Below are 15,926 nucleotides of genomic sequence, written 5' to 3'. Positions count from 1 at the left end.
CGCAACGGATGCATCCAGTGGCGTTTTCGCGCCTAGCTATGCAGTGAGATATACCCGGAATGCGAGTGATAAAATGGGAGACGGTATGATTGGTTAGCTAGATGGTACTGTATGCTGGCTTTGGCAGGCTGTTTGTGCTTGAGATGCAAGAGTGGGGGAGATGTGTGATGTGGTAGTGTTACATAGATGAGGGGGTTGACTACTACCTAGACCATACTAGTAAGTTACCGGTAGCTCCCGCAGCATCATTCCCCGAGGTCTGGGAATGGTTCAACTTCTTTCACCCTTTAGCTCCGAGATTCCTTTCCAAAAGTATTTTACTGAAGAAGAGTTTCTGTCACGTAGATGCGTTATGCGGGGCATTCAGATTAATTGTATGTTATATCTGCAGACAATGGAATATGTGGAAGAGGTCACAATGTCATTCCAGTAGCTCTACGCAGGTATTGGGCCATTGTAATCCACTAATGAATACGCCTTGCCTTCCTTCTGCAATTTCAGAATCTCCCCAGGAGGTGCTGGCATCTTAGCACCTTGTGGTACAGGGTTATTCTTCTTAAAGTCGTTCGCCATCTGCTCCATCGTTACCCACTCAACACCTTCGTGCTTGTTGATGTGTTCGATAACCCTGTGCTTGTTAACTCAAATGGCACTACTACTGCCTGTGTACAGTTAACGCACCTCTCATGCATCAGTAGCACATGCGGTCTCCCACTGACATCCGGGTGAATCGTCATAGGGAATACAAACTCATCATACTCCCTGTAGAAGTAATCAAAGTGATCCATCCATATCTGCTCCACATCCCTTGGGTTCACCCAACCATGCGAATTCTTGCTGTTCTTAATGAACATCATTGGTGGTAAGTCTGCACATATTCTGTAAGTAGTGGCAAATTATGGGTAATCGCTGCTGTCCTGGCAAAGAAACTCACCATCAATGTACCACGATCCAGGGATTTCGACTAAACCTGTCATCTGTCCCTTGACTAACGGCTTCATCCACTCACTCGCCTTCTTCTTGTAGTCAATTTTTGTCCACTCGTCTCCCGTTCGCAGCCAATAGCACTTGTGGTCTTCATGCGACATAGAGTGGTCGTACTCAATACCATAGCTCAATAGTAAATCGCATCCCTCTTTCGAGGTTTCCCACCAAGGGGCGACGGAGCCGCGGGGAGGCTTGCCACAGAACTCGGTGAGCTGCTTGTAGGTTTTGTCAAGGACGTCCCGTTGCTGCTCGAAGGACATATCGACAGGATTCTCGTGCGAATATCCATGTAGACCAATTTCATGGCCTGCATCACGAACGGCGGCGCAGTCTTCGGGAAAGGTGTCGAGAGAGTGACCTAAAAATCTACATCAGCCATCAGGTTCTGGTCACCGGCTGTGAGTCTAGTGCGTACCAGGGATGAACCATGTAGCCTTAATCTTATACTTGTCAAACAGTCTCAGCAGACGCTGCGTTCCTACCGTACCAGCCCATAGGCCTTGGTTTGATTAGCGACAAGGCTATAATATATGTGTGTGAAGCGTACCTCTACTAATGTCACTTGTCGAGTCTTCACCGCCATATGAACCAAGCCATCCTGCTACAGCATCAATGTCCTAGATTATGACTTCAGTATCAATGAATTGGAATGGACAATTCTAATCAACGTACTACGCCATAGCTTACCAGCACCTTCTTCTTGCCCATGATGATCAATTGGAATTATTCTACACTACAAAAGGGAGCTACACGAGATCGTCCGACGAGAATGAATAACCAACAAAGAATGGATAGTCAAGAAAGCTCACCTCGAAGTGTAATATGCACTGAAACTGCGGTAGCAAACAGCTTAGATACCCCGCCCATGTTGGATCCGTTGAAGCTGTGCCACAGGATAAGAGCTACCTAAGGTGGGGGCTTGGATCTAAATGATCGTCATTGGCCGACGGCTCGCCAGCTTGTAAAAGTGTTATAGATAATACGACACACTTAGTAGTAAGTATGATAGTACATACAAGCTAGCAGGGTAAGATACCAAATGGAGAGTTGCAGGCTAGAGATAATATGTGGTAGCCATAGCCATGATACCATTGGCAGGTTTAGTCGGATTTCCATCCTAGGCGTCTGCCACATTACTCTTTATCCTAACTACCGCCCCCCATTTCGCAGATATTTCCGTAGAGTCATACCCAACGCTACTTTGGAGATTTTTCTTTTACGCTCTACAGTATCATGTCAATAGATTTCGCGGCGCCCAGAGCAGTCTCCTCGTTCAATCTGCGAGAGACGACTTGCAGACCGATCGGTAAGCCATCCATGGCATCGATGTCGAACAAGTCCCAGTTTCACTTGTCCAGTGCATTGCGCGGCTTGTACGCTCCCATCTTTTCAATAGCCTCGCTATCAAGTTCTTTCGACACATGCCCCCCCGGTAAAACGACGGCGGGGTAGTCCACAATGTTGAAGACCTTGGGTATACCCCATCCACCTGCATTTGCGATGTGGCACCGCAGTATGTGACATCACAGGTGTGAGGAGAATGTCGATTTGCTTCCCAGTGCGATTTGATTTTGTGGAGTTCCAAAGATTGAGGAAGCGTTCCTGGGCCGCTAGTTTTTGCTTGCTAAGTTGCCAGTATTGGTAGACTGAAATCGCTTTACCTCTGTTCACGAGAGCTTCGACATGTGGGATGTAGGGTTCTCCCTCAGCTTCCACGTCCCTGCGAATGTCCTCCCAGCCATCGGCTGTGTAGTACTGGTCCTTTGTATTTATTAGCGTGGAGAACTGTCTGCAAAACACTCCTGGCATACCATAATGTCTATGCATTCTTAGTGTAGGCTACCAGGCCTGCAGGAGATGATCTCGTGGCCTGCGTCACGCAGCCGTATCAGTGTCTCCTCTAACACTCGCTCGATTGGAGGATGGACTCTGACAACGCCGTCATCTCTCAGAACGGCAATGACCAGAGGCCGTGATTGTACATCCTCAAATGACTCAGCCCTCCATGGTATTGGCGAACACTTTGGGTCCAAGGACCACTGCTCTACGTCAAGTACCGCCTTGGTAACTACTATGAGCGAGTCGATATCTCGGCTCATGGGTCCGATGACCGACGGTACATGCTCTTGACCGTCGGTCGAGACAGAAACGCCTTGATAGGGGAGTCGTGTGCTCTGCTTACTATTAGCTGGATTCGTGACCCCAACTTCCTCTCGGTGAGACGCGTACGCTTGGTTTCAGACCATACACGCCGTTCACGTGTGAGGGTATGCGGATGCTGCCTCCAATGTCGGTGCCCCAACCACATAGGGTACCCCCTAACGAGAACATGGCTCCCTCTCCGCCCGTTGATCCACCAGCCGTGTAATCGGGTCGCCTCGGATGTACGGTGAGGCCCCACACGGGGCTCTCTGTTTCACACCACTGCTCCGATCAATGCTTGTGTATCTTTAAAATTTCTGTAGGGTCTAGGTATAGTCTAGACTAACTGAACTGTACTTGAATGACTTACCATTATACATTGCGGCAGATTTGATTTTGCGATAGGGATAGCACCCATCCGTTTGAGGATGGACACAATGAGTGAACCATGTGCTGCAGGCTTAAAGGCGCGTCCAACATAGCTCAAGGTGCTATCGTAGCCTTTGACATTGAATTGGTCCTTCAGGGTGATGGGAACACCATGCAAGGGTCCTATTAGACGGCCACTTTTCGCATGATATTCGTCAAGCTCTTTTGCCTGCTTGATTGCGTGGTCGAAGAGAATCTCTGTGAAGCTATAGAAGCCTCAGCTATACTACGGATTTTCGCGAGTATCCAATTGGGCATAGTACGTGTCAATTCGTCTAGGATCCATGGGTTAGCGATCTGTAGCCCCTGGGCCATCGGTGGAGTTTAATGGTAGGTACAGTAGAAGGGAAAACATACCCGCTTGTGAGCATCGATCGCGCTGAAAAATGTGGCGTGATAATGGTTTGATTATTGAATTTTACCAAGATGGGCATACTGGTGGATGTAGGCGCGTAGCAACTGCGACGCAGTCACCACGCTCGAAGCAATGGCTTGTACGACGTCTCCCACGCTATCGATCGTTGCTAGATGCTCAACATGGCCATTTCGTTTCACAAACTCGTTGAGATGGGCCGACTGTGCAGTGGTCAATTACGCTTACGCATCGGGGGCTCGATGTCGGACCTCAGACCGCAAATTCTGGCCATCGAGATATTTCTGAATGGCATCGTCACGCAGCTTTCGCTTTGCATCGACCGTCAGAAGCCACTGGGGGAGGGCGCAGTTCATATGACCATGGAATTAGCGCTGCGTGAACTCGTATTTGGCATAGGGTTAGGCCATGCCAAGCTCTACTAGCTAGCTAAGCAAGGTTAACTAAATATTATGCTATAAGATTTTATAACATGTTCTAAACCTATTCTAAATATATTCTATACTAATAATACTATAAGCTACTACTACTATACCTATTACTAATATATCCCTTATATCCTATATAAGTAGATTAAAACATGTTTAGAATATATTCTTAATAGGTTATAGAAGTACTATTAATAGTACCTTACCCTTAGCTATATCCTAGATAATATTAGGGCATAGCCTATAGTTAGCCTTAATAGGGTAGTTAAGATAGAGAGTAGAGAGCGCTACTACTATACTAAGATTAATAATAAGGGCACCTTATATAGAGTAAGAATAGGTTCTAATATTCTTAGGCTATTCTAGGTACTAGGGGCACTTTATATACTTATACTAAAAAAGATTATAGGCTTAATATAGCCTACTATAAGGTTAGTAAGGTTAAGAAGACTAGCTAGCCCTCTATAATAGAGGTCTATAAGGCAAAGAGTAAATATATTATTAACCTATTCTTAACTTATTATACTAATATATATAGACTTCTATATAAAGGTTATATATAATTACTAGAACACTCCTTACTATAAGTTATTTAGAATATATTTAAAACTTATTACTAATATATTTTATAGAAGTTCTCTAAGCCTAGCTAGTAGCTACTATAGGCCCCCTTATAAATACTAATACCCTCCTAAATATAATTTAGAAGAAGACTTATACTAGCTATAATAGTAATAAGGTATAGCCTATAAGAACCTATTAAAAACACGTTACTAACTTGTTATAGCTTAACTTTATTACTATATCTACCCTACTAAGGATTTAAGGTTATTAGGTTCCTTATACTATCTATGCTTATAATTATCCTAGCTATAGTAAGTTATTTATAATATATTATTAACCTATTCCTAATATATTTTAAGACTATTACTTTAATACTAGTATAGACCTTGCTAATTCCTGCTAGAATACTACTTAGTTCTACTTGCAGTATACTTTTATAGAGCCTAGGGAGGATAGGGAGGATAGAGAAGATACTAGAGAGGGGGAGGGAGATAATAATAGTAATAAGTAGGAATATATTAAGAATATATTAAGAATAAGTTCTAATAAATAATATATAATAGCATATAACCTAAAGGGGTAGTAGTAATTACTAAAATAAACTCTCTACTCTTCTCTTTTTTTTTCTATCTACTAAAAGTAAAGTACTATTTACTTTTATAGGGTCCTTTAATACTATATAACTTTTTCTTTTTACTTTTATAGGTATTATAAAGCTCTAGTAGTCCCTTAGATTAAAGAAGAATCTAGTATTTATAGGTGTCTAGCTATAATATATTATTAATATATTCTAAACATGTTTTAAGAGACTAGACTTATATCTCCTTTTTACTACTTTTACTAAATATTATTTATAGTATAAAGGGGAGTAACTATTTACTCCTCTTCTTTACTCTCTACTTCCTCTTTAGCCTCTACTCTAGCTACTACTTCTTATTATAGACTAGCTATCTTAGAGGGTTCTTAAACCTTAGAGGAGGTACTTAGTATAGTCTACTCTACTAGTAGAGAACGTATTATTAACGTGTTTAGAATATATTCTTAAGTATTTACTATTAAGCTCCTATAGAAGATCCTTGCTTCTATAATACCTTATATTATAGTTCTACTATAGTTTACTAGGGCTATTTAAACCTTAGGATAATACCTCTTAAGGTAGTAGATAAGATTGCCTCTATTAGAGAAGCAATACTAAAATAGTTATTAATATATTATAAACGTGTTCTAACTTACATGTATATATACTCTACAAAGTTCCTATACCCCTAATCTAGCCTAAATAGCCTAGTAGAAAAGCTTGCTAGGAAATACTATACACTTATTATTTAGGTAGGATATTATAGGAGAGAATACCCTAGTATTAGATAGAAGTAACTTAAGCTTAATATATTACTAGTATAAATCCTACTTAGTATTAGAATAAGTTTATAATATATTCCTAATATATTCTATTATATACTAACTTTAAAAGATCTTTATAGACTATATTAACTAGTTATATCTAATAATATTAGGAAAGATAGATAGTAAAATAGTATTAAACTCTTAAATATAAAAAGTTCTTATAGAGTGTAAGAAGAAAGAAGAAGAAAGAGAAGAAGAAAGAATATATATTTATCTACTTATATATACTTATATAATAGACTAGAATATATTAAGAACTAGTTAGGAACTAGTTACTATATTTATAGACTAACCCTACCTTATATAAAAAGTAGCTATCTCTTTCTTAAGTTTAAACTATGCCTTTTATAATTTAAATAGTGCCTTTTTCTATATAAGTTCTTCCTTATCTACCTCTAGCTTTTCTTTTCTCTCCTTTAGAGCCTAATTACTAAGAAGAGCCTTTTATTATAAAGTTTATAGTTATAGACTAATAATAAGTTAGGAATATATTATAAACGTGTTTTGTAAAGTATACCTTTAGGTTACTATTAGTAGAGGAGAAGAGCCTAGTAGTAGAGAAGATAGAAAAGGGGCTAGTAAACTTCTTTCTAATACTACTCTACTACTTGCCCTCTAGCTTTAGGCTTTTAAGCGTGCTCTTTTATTTCTTATTAGGACTAAGATATATTTAGTTAAGTTAGATATAGTAAGACTTACTTTATTATTATCTAGAGTATTATTATTATTATAGGACGCGTTCTAAATATATTCTAAATATATTTTAATTAGTAAATATATATAATACTAGTATAAGACTTACTTTCTCCCCTTTAAAGCTTTTTAAGGTACCTTTGCTTAAGCCTATTAGGAGTTCTATAGTTATAGCGTATTCTAAACTTGCTCTAGGCTTTAAACTCTTTTATATCCTATAGATCTATCTAGTGTACACTACACAATATTACTTATATAATTCTAATAGGTTAAGAATAGGTTATAAACTTACTTCTAAGTGGCCTTAAGAATACTTATATGCTTACTAGTTTTATATCCTTTCTAGCCTGCTTGCTTAGCTATATTTAAATAAGATTCTAGTTTTTCCTATACCTCTTTTAATATTTTACTATAGTATTGCACAATCCTAGTAGTAATTACTAGGTTTTTCTTATAGATTACCTAGTTTTAGGTATCTTTAGAGGGTTTGTGTTCTAATTATATAAGAATAAGTTAGGAACACGTTTAGAATAGGTTTAGAATATATTTACTTATATAAGAGGAGGTTAGCAAGCTAAAAGTATTCCTCTACTATTAATACCTATAGTAATTTACTTAGATATAAAGAGGTAGTATTATCTAGCTCTCTTTTATATACTTTATAAATACTTCTTTATAGATATACTTAATAAAATCTTATACAAGATTAAAGTTACTAGCGCTAGTTACGCTTATAGGGATTAATTAACTAGAGATAGCGCCTAAGTCCTAGAAACAAGTTAGAAATATGTTATAAATAGGTTATAGTGCGCTATAAAACTTACCTATTATCTACTTATTATATATATTAATAGTAGTCCTATAGAATCCCTATAAGTAAATATACCTCTATAACACTTATCTTTTTATAAGTACTTTATACTTCTAAAAGAAGTTAGTAATAGTAACTTAATATATCTTAGTTATATCCTTATCTATAATAATTTAGCTAAGTATAATAACTATAACGTGTTAGAAACATATTATAAACCTATTCTTAATACGTACACTTCTTTTCTTATAGGTAGAAGATTACTATTAGAATCTCTACTTATACCCTATATAACCTCTTATATAATATATCTATCTAGAATATATCTTAATCTAATAGAATTAATACCTACTCTTTAAAAAGGTAAATAATTAAGTTACCTAAGCTTAATATAAAGATTTGCTATATATACGCCTATAGTAACGTGTTAGCAACATGTTCTAAACCTGTTCTCTTATACTACGTATAGTTTTAGGATTCTAATACTTTATCCTCTACTTATAGTGTACTCCTCTAAGGCTACTCTTAAATAGGAACTATAGAAGCTTTTTACGCTTTATAATACGCAAGATTTTATCTTTATTTATAAAGCTAATATATATTTCTTTAATAGAATAGAAACCTTTAAGTTAGAGATAGGTTTAGAGCTAGGTTAAGTTTAGGAACTAGGCTATAATAAGTTAGGAATATATTTATAATAGGTTACAAATAACTTATATTATATAAGCTATAGAGTAAGCATAGGCTATAATACCTTTACTACTTCCTTAATATTACTATTAGATAGTATTAAGGGAGGAGGAGGTATATATATATATATAGTAAAAGAAATAATAGTAAAAAAAGGTATTACTACTATATCTATTAGTATAATTACTTAGAAGGTAACTTTATATAGGATTTTAAATAGAGATCCTTGCCCTTATAGATAATTAACGCCTAGAATATATTAGGAATGTGTTAGGAATAGGTTGCAATATACCTACCACACTTCTTTATCTAGCTTAACTGTAGCTTAACTATAGAATATAAAGCAGGACTACTAGAAAGATTTAATATCTCCCTAGTTAGAAGACCTTATAGATATATAGAGTCTACCTCTAGTAGTACCTAACTAAAATAATATTTTTTCCTAGTAGCAGATATTAGGCTATAGTTCTAATAGCTAATATATAGGTAAGCCTATTCTATAATTTACTAACTTATTATTAACACGTTTTAAATATATTTAAGTTTTACTCCCTACCTAATTTACTATAGTCCTTATTATAGGATAATAAGACACCTAGTAGTCCTTATAAATCCTTAAAGAGAAGCGCTTAATAAGGCTATAATAATAGCTTCTTATTTATAGTTCTCTTTATAGAATTTTCTTAGGTACTACACTTTTTAAGGTTTAGATCTAATTATATAATATATTATTAATAACGTAATAAGAATATATTTATAATATGTTCTTAAGATACTTACACACTTTTACCCTAGAGTATTAGTATTTATACTAGCTTGCTAGCTAGCTATTAAAGAATAGTAAAGTTGTAGGCCTATTAAGATAGATAGACTAGTAGGAGTATTATACCTACTAGAATTAGAATAATTTAAGAACGTGTTCTTAATATATTACCTATATAGCCTATATAAGCACCTCTTCTCTTATTAGGTAAGAGCTATCTTTATATTGCTAAACTAGTATTATATACCTATACCCTTAGCTATATAATTAAGGGTATGCTAGGAGAATAGCTATATACTTAATAATTGCTAGTATAAGTAGTAGTCCTTAACTATTACTATAAGTAAGGTATATATTGTGCCCCTATAACGTGTTACTAACCTATTCTAAACTTATTTTATTTACTTTTACTTACTTCCTTAATACTACTACTACTATCCTCCTCTAGCACTTTATATAGTTACCTAAATTTATCTCTAATATTACTATCTAGTTTAGATATATTATCTAGTACTACTATACTAAACTCTAGTATAGTATTTAGGAACACCTATATATTATTAAGAATAGGTTTAGAACACATTTAAAAAAGATAGTAATAAAAACTATATTTACTTGCTTAAATTACCCTAATTTATACTTAACTATAGGCTAGTTTATATAACTATAAAAATTTACCGCTGTAACGTGGACTTAAACCTACAGGGATATTCTAACCACTTAGAGTAAAGCCTAAGTCGCCTAACGCTAAACCCATGGTCATATAACATGCCACCACATAGTAAAGGGTTGTGTGGTGGCATGTTATATAACCATAGGTTTAGCGTTAGGCGACTTAGGCTTTACTCTAAGTGGTTAGAATATCCCTGTAGGTTCAAGTCCACGTTATAGCAGCAAATTTTCATGGTTATATAAACTAGCCTATAGTCAAGTATAAATTAGGGTAATTTAAGTAAGTAAACGCAGTTTTTGTTACTATCTTTTTTAAACGTGTTCTAAACCTATTCTTAATAATATATAGGCGTTCCTAAATACTATACTAGAGTTTAGTATAGTAGTACTAGATAACGTATCTAAACTAGATAGTAATATTAGAGATGAATTTAGGTAACTATATAAAGTGCTAGAGGAGGATAGTAGTAGTAGCGTTAAGGAAGTAAGTAAAAGTAAATAGAACAAGTTTAGAATAGGTTAGTAACACGTTATAGGGGCACAATGTATACCTTACTTATAGTAATAGTTAAGGACTACTACTTACACTAGCAATTATTAAGCATGCAGCTATTCTCCTAGTATACCCTTAATTATATAGCTAAGGGTATAGGTATATAATACTAGTTTAGCAATATAAAGATAGCTCTTACCTAACAAGAGAAGAGGTGCTTATGCAGGCTACATAGGTAACACGTTAAGAACACGTTCTTAAATTATTCTAATTCTAGCAGGTATAATACTCCTACTAGTCTATCAATCTTAATAGGCCTACAACTTCACTATTCTTTAACAGCTAGCTAGCAAGCTAGTATAAATACTAATACTCTAGGGTAAAAGCGTGTAAGTATCTTAAGAACACGTTATAAACGTATTCTTATTACGTTGTTAATAACGTATTATATAATTAGATCTAAACCTTAAAAAGTGCAGTACCTAAGAAAATTCTATAAAGAGAACTATAAATAAGAAGCTATTATTATAGCCTTATTAAGCGCTTCTCTTTAAGGATTTGTAAGGACTACTAGGTGTCTTGTTATCCTATAATAAGGACTATAGTAAATTAGGTAGGGAGCAAAACTTAAACATGTTTAAAACGTGTTAATAATAAGTTAGTAAATTATAGAATAGGCTTAACTATATATTAGCTATTAGAACTATAGCCTAATATCTGCTACTAGGAAAAAATATTATTTTAGTTAGGTACTACTAGAGGTAGACTCTATATATCTATAAGGTCTTCTAACTAGGGAGATATTAAATCTTTCTAGTAGTCCTGCTTTATATTCTGTAGTTAAGCCACAGTTAAGCTAGATAAAGAAGTGTGGTAGGTATATTGCAACCTATTCCTAACACATTCCTAATATATTCTAGGCGTTAATTATTTATAAGGGCAAGGATCTCTATTTAAAATCCTATATAAAGTTACCTTCTAAGTAATTATACTAATAGATATAGTAGTAATACCTTTTTTTACTATTATTTCTTTTAGTATATATATATATATACCTCCTTCTCCCTTAATACTATCTAATAGTAATATTAAGGAAGTAGTAAAGGTGTTATAGCCTATACTTACTCTATAGCTTATGTAATATAAGTTATTTGCAACCTATTATAAATATATTCCTAACTTGTTATAGCCTAGTTCCTAAACTTAACCTAGCTCTAAACCTATCTCTAACTTAAAGGTTTCTATTCTATTAAAGAAATATATATTAGCTTTACAAATAAAGATAAAATCTTGCGTATTATAAAGCGTAAAAAGCTTCTATAGTTCCTATTTAAGAGTAGCCTTAGAGGAGTATACTATAAGTAGAGGATAAAGTATTAGGATCCTAAAACTGTACGTAGTATAAGAGAACAGGTTTAGAACACGTTGCTAACACGTTACTATAGGCGTATATATAGTAAATCTTTATATTAAGCTTAGGTAACTTAATTATTTACCTTTTTAAAGAGTAGGTATTAATTCTATTAGATTAAGATATATTCTAGATAGATATGTTATATAAGAGGTTATATAAGGTATAGGCAGAGATTCTAATAGTAATCTTCTACCTATAGGAAAAGAAGCGTACGTATTAAGAACAGGTTTGTAACATGTTTCTAACACATTATAGTTATTACACTTAGCTAAATTATTATAGATAAGGATATAACTAAGATATATTAAGTTACTATTACTAACTTCTTTTAGAAGTGTAAAGCACTTATAAAAAGATAAGTGTTATAGAGGTATATTTACTTATAGGGATTCTATAGGACTACTATTAATATATGCAATAAGTAGATAATAGGCAAGTTTTATAGCGCACTATAATATATTTGTAACGTGTTTCTAACTTGTTTCTAGGACTTAGGCGCTATCTCTAGTTAATTAATCCCTACAAGCGTAACTAGCGCTAGCAACTTTAATCTTGTATAAGATTTTGTTAAGTACATCTATAAAGAAGTATTCACAAAGCATGTAAAAGAGAGCTAGATAATACTACCTCTTTATATCTAAGTAAATTACTATAGGTATTAATAGTAGAGGAATACTTTTAGCTTACTAACCTCCTCTTATATAAGTAAATATATTCTAAACCTATTCTAAATGTATTCCTAACTTGTTCTTATATAATTAGAATATAAACCCTCTAAAAATGCCTAAAACTAGGTAATCTATAAGAAAAACCTAGTAATTACTACTAGGATTGTGTAATACTATAGTAAAATATTAAAAGAGGTATAGGAAAAACTAGAATCTTATTTAAATATAGCTAAGCAAGCAGGCTAGAAAGGATATAAAACTAGTAAGCATGTAAGTATTCTTAAGGCTACTTAGAAGTAAGTTTATAACCTATTCTTAACCTATTAGAATTATATAAGTAATATTATATAGTGTATACTAGATAGATCTATAGGATATAAAAGAGTTTAAAGCCTAGAGTAAGTTTAGAATACACTATAACTATAGAACTCCTAATAGGCTTAAGCAAAGGTACCTTAAAAAGCTTTAGAGGGGAGAAAGTAAGTCTTACGCTAGCGTTATGCATATTTACTAATTAAAACGTGTTTAGAACGTGTTTAGAACGCGTCCTATAATAATAATAATACTTTAGATAATAATAAAGCAAGTCTTGCTATATCTAACTTAACTAGATATATCTTAGTCCTAATAAGAAATAAAAGAGCATGCTTAAAAGCCTAAAGCTAGAGGGCAAGTAGTAGAGCGGTATTAGAAAGAAGTTTACTAGCCCCTTTTCTATCTTCTCTACTACTAGGCTCTTCTCCTCTACTAATAGTAACCTAAAGGTATGCTTTGCAAAACACATTTATAATATATTCCTAACTTATTATTAGTCTATAACTATAAACTTTATAATAAAAGGCTCTTCTTAGTAATTAGGCTCTAAAGGAGAGAAAAGAAAAGCTAGAGGTAGATAAGGAAGAACTTATATAGAAAAAGGTACTATTTAAATTATAAAAGGCATAGTTTAAACTTAAGAAAGAGATAGCTACTTTTTATATAAGGTAGGGTTAGTCTATAAATATAGTAACTAGTTCCTAACTAGTTCTTAATATATTCTAGTCTATTATATAAGTATATATAAGTAGATAAATATATATTCTTTCTTCTTCTCTTTCTTCTTCTTTCTTCTTACACTCTATAAGAACTTTTTATATTTAAGAGTTTAATACTATTTTACTATCTATCTTTCCTAATATTATTAGATATAACTAGTTAATATAGTCTATAAAGATCTTTTAAAGTTAGTATATAATAGAATACATTAGGAATATATTATAAACTTGTTCTAATACTAAGTAGGATTTATACTAGCGATATATTAAGCTTAAGTCACTTCTATCTAATACTAGGGCATTCTCTCCTATAATATCCTACCTAAATAATAGGTGTATAGTATTTCCTAGCAAGCTTTTCTACTAGGCTATTTAGGCTAGATTAGGGGTATAGGAACTTTATAGAGTATATATATATATAAGTTAGAATATATTTATAATATATTAATAACTATTTTAGTGTTGCTTCTCTAATAGAGGTAATCTTATCTACTACCTTAAGAGGTATTATCCTAAGGTTTAAATAGCCCTAGTAAACTATAGTAGAACTATAATATAAGGTATTGCAGAAGCAAGGATCTTCTATAGGAGCTTAATAGTAAATACTTAAGAACGTGTTCTAAACATGTTAATAATATATTCTCTACTAGTAGAGTAGACTACACTAAGTGCCTCCTCTAAGGTTTAAGAACCCTCTAAGATAGCTAGTCTATAATAAGAAGTAGTAGCTAGAGTAGAGGCTAAAGAGGAAGTAGAGAGTAAAGAAGAGGAGTAAATAGTTGCTCCCCTTTACACTATAAATAATATTTAGCAAAAGTAGTAAAAAGGAGATATAAGTCTAGTCTCTTAAAATATATTTAGAATATATTAATAATATATTATAGCTAGACACCTATAAATACTAGATTCTTCTTTAATCTAAGGGACTACTAGAGCTTTATAATACCTATAAAAGTTAAAAGAAAAAGTTATATACTATTAAAGGACCCTATAAAAGTAAATAGTACTTTACTTTTAGTAGATAGAAAAAAAAAGAGAAGAGTAGAGAGTTTATTTTAGTAATTACTACTACCCCTTTAGGTTATATACTATTATATATTATTTATTAGAACCTATTCTTAATATATTCTTAACGTGTTCTTACTTATTACTATTATTATCTCCCTCCCCCTCTCTAGTATCTTCTCTATCCTCCCTATCCTCCCTAGGCTCTATAAAAGCATACTGTAAGTAGAACTAGGTAGTATTCTAGCAGGAATTAGTAAGGTCTATACTAGTATTAAAGTAATAGTCTTAAAATATATTAGGAATAGGTTAATAATATATTATAAATAACTTACTATAGCTAGGATAATTATAAGCGCAGATAGTATAAGGAACCTAATAACCTTAAATCCTTAGTAGGGTAGATATAGTAACAAAGTTAAGCTATAACAAGTTAGTAACATGTTTTTAACAGGTTCTTGTAGGCTATACCTTATTACTATTATAGCTACTGCAAGTCTTCTTCTAAATTATATTTAGGAGGGTATTAGTATTTATAGGGGGGCCTATAGTAGCTACTAGCTAGGCTTAGAGAACTTCTATAAAATATATTAGTAATAAGTTTTAAATATATTCTAAATAACTTATAGTAAGGAGTATTCTAGTAATTATATATAACCTTTATATAGAAGTCTATATATATTAGTATAATAAGTTAAGAATAGGTTAATAATATATTTACTCTTTGCCTTGCAGACCTCTATTATAGAGGGCTAGCTAGTCTTCTTAACCCTACTAACCTTATAGTAGGCTATATTAAGCCTATAATCTTTTTTAGCATAGGTATATAAAGTGCCCCTAGTACCTAGAATAGCCTAAGAATATTAGAACCTATTTAGAACACGTTTAGAACCTATTCTTACTCTATATAAGGTACCCTTATTGTTAATCTTAGTATAGTAGTAGCGCTCTCTACTCTTTATCTTAACTACCCTATTAGGGCTAACTATAGGCTATACCCTAATATTATCTAGGATATAGCTAAGGGCAAGGTACTATTAATAGTACTTTTATAACCTGTTAAGAACACGTTCTAAATATATTTTAATCTGCTTATATAGGATAAGAGGGATGCGTTAGTAACAGGCATAGCAGCGGCAGCTTATAGTGTTACTAGTATAGAATGTGTTTAGAATAGGTTTAGAATACGTTGTAAAATCTTATAGTATAATATTTAGTTAACCTCACTTAGCTAGCTAGTAGAGCTTGGCACGGCCTAACCCCATACTAAATACGAGTTCACGCAGCGCTAATTCCATGGTCATATAAACTGCGCCCTCAAGGGTTGTCGAGAAAGCAAGTCAGGTCAAGTCAGGC

At 33.5% G+C, this 15,926-nt stretch overlaps 2 protein-coding genes across 2 annotated transcripts; both read right to left on the bottom strand.

The window, feature by feature from the left end:
- Positions 1 to 412: 412 nt before the first annotated feature.
- IAQ61_004622 (uncharacterized protein) lies at positions 413 to 1,787 on the bottom strand. Its single transcript, XM_003839220.2, has 6 exons — positions 1,660 to 1,787; positions 1,535 to 1,604; positions 1,403 to 1,486; positions 935 to 1,345; positions 682 to 868; positions 413 to 628 (listed from the first exon to the last, which is right to left on the bottom strand). Exons 1-6 carry the CDS (start codon positions 1,693 to 1,695, stop codon positions 436 to 438), a joined length of 981 nt encoding a protein of 326 aa, XP_003839268.2. The 5' UTR covers positions 1,696 to 1,787; the 3' UTR covers positions 413 to 435.
- A 436-nt stretch (positions 1,788 to 2,223) lies between these two features.
- Positions 2,224 to 4,197, bottom strand: IAQ61_004621 (uncharacterized protein; the record flags this gene model as incomplete). The annotated part of the gene is made up of 8 exons (XM_066096433.1): positions 2,224 to 2,372; positions 2,409 to 2,748; positions 2,799 to 2,806; positions 2,831 to 3,161; positions 3,217 to 3,411; positions 3,500 to 3,764; positions 3,995 to 4,069; positions 4,160 to 4,197. Coding segments are annotated over 8 exons (1,401 nt in total), but the record flags the coding sequence as incomplete, so codon positions are not given.
- Between the last annotated feature and the right edge of the window lie 11,729 nt (positions 4,198 to 15,926).

The sequence above is a fragment of the Plenodomus lingam genome (assembly GCF_022343315.1).
Source record: "Plenodomus lingam strain CAN1 chromosome Unknown contig_19, whole genome shotgun sequence".
Taxonomy (NCBI): Eukaryota; Fungi; Ascomycota; class Dothideomycetes; order Pleosporales; family Leptosphaeriaceae; genus Plenodomus; species Plenodomus lingam.
Note: the sequence above shows the minus strand (reverse complement) of the source record. Positions and strands in the feature narration are given on the sequence as shown.

Bases quoted from the DNA above. Each gene is read 5' to 3' on its own strand.
- IAQ61_004622 (XM_003839220.2), bottom strand. From the start codon at position 1,695: ATGGGCAAGAAGAAGGTGCTGGTAAGCTATGGCGTA. The intron at 1,605-1,659 runs GTACGTTGATTA...GTCATAATCTAG, and splicing joins TGCTGGTAAGCTATGGCGTA to GACATTGATGCTGTAGCAGG. The intron at 1,487-1,534 runs GTACGCTTCACA...AATCAAACCAAG, and splicing joins GACAAGTGACATTAGTAGAG to GCCTATGGGCTGGTACGGTA.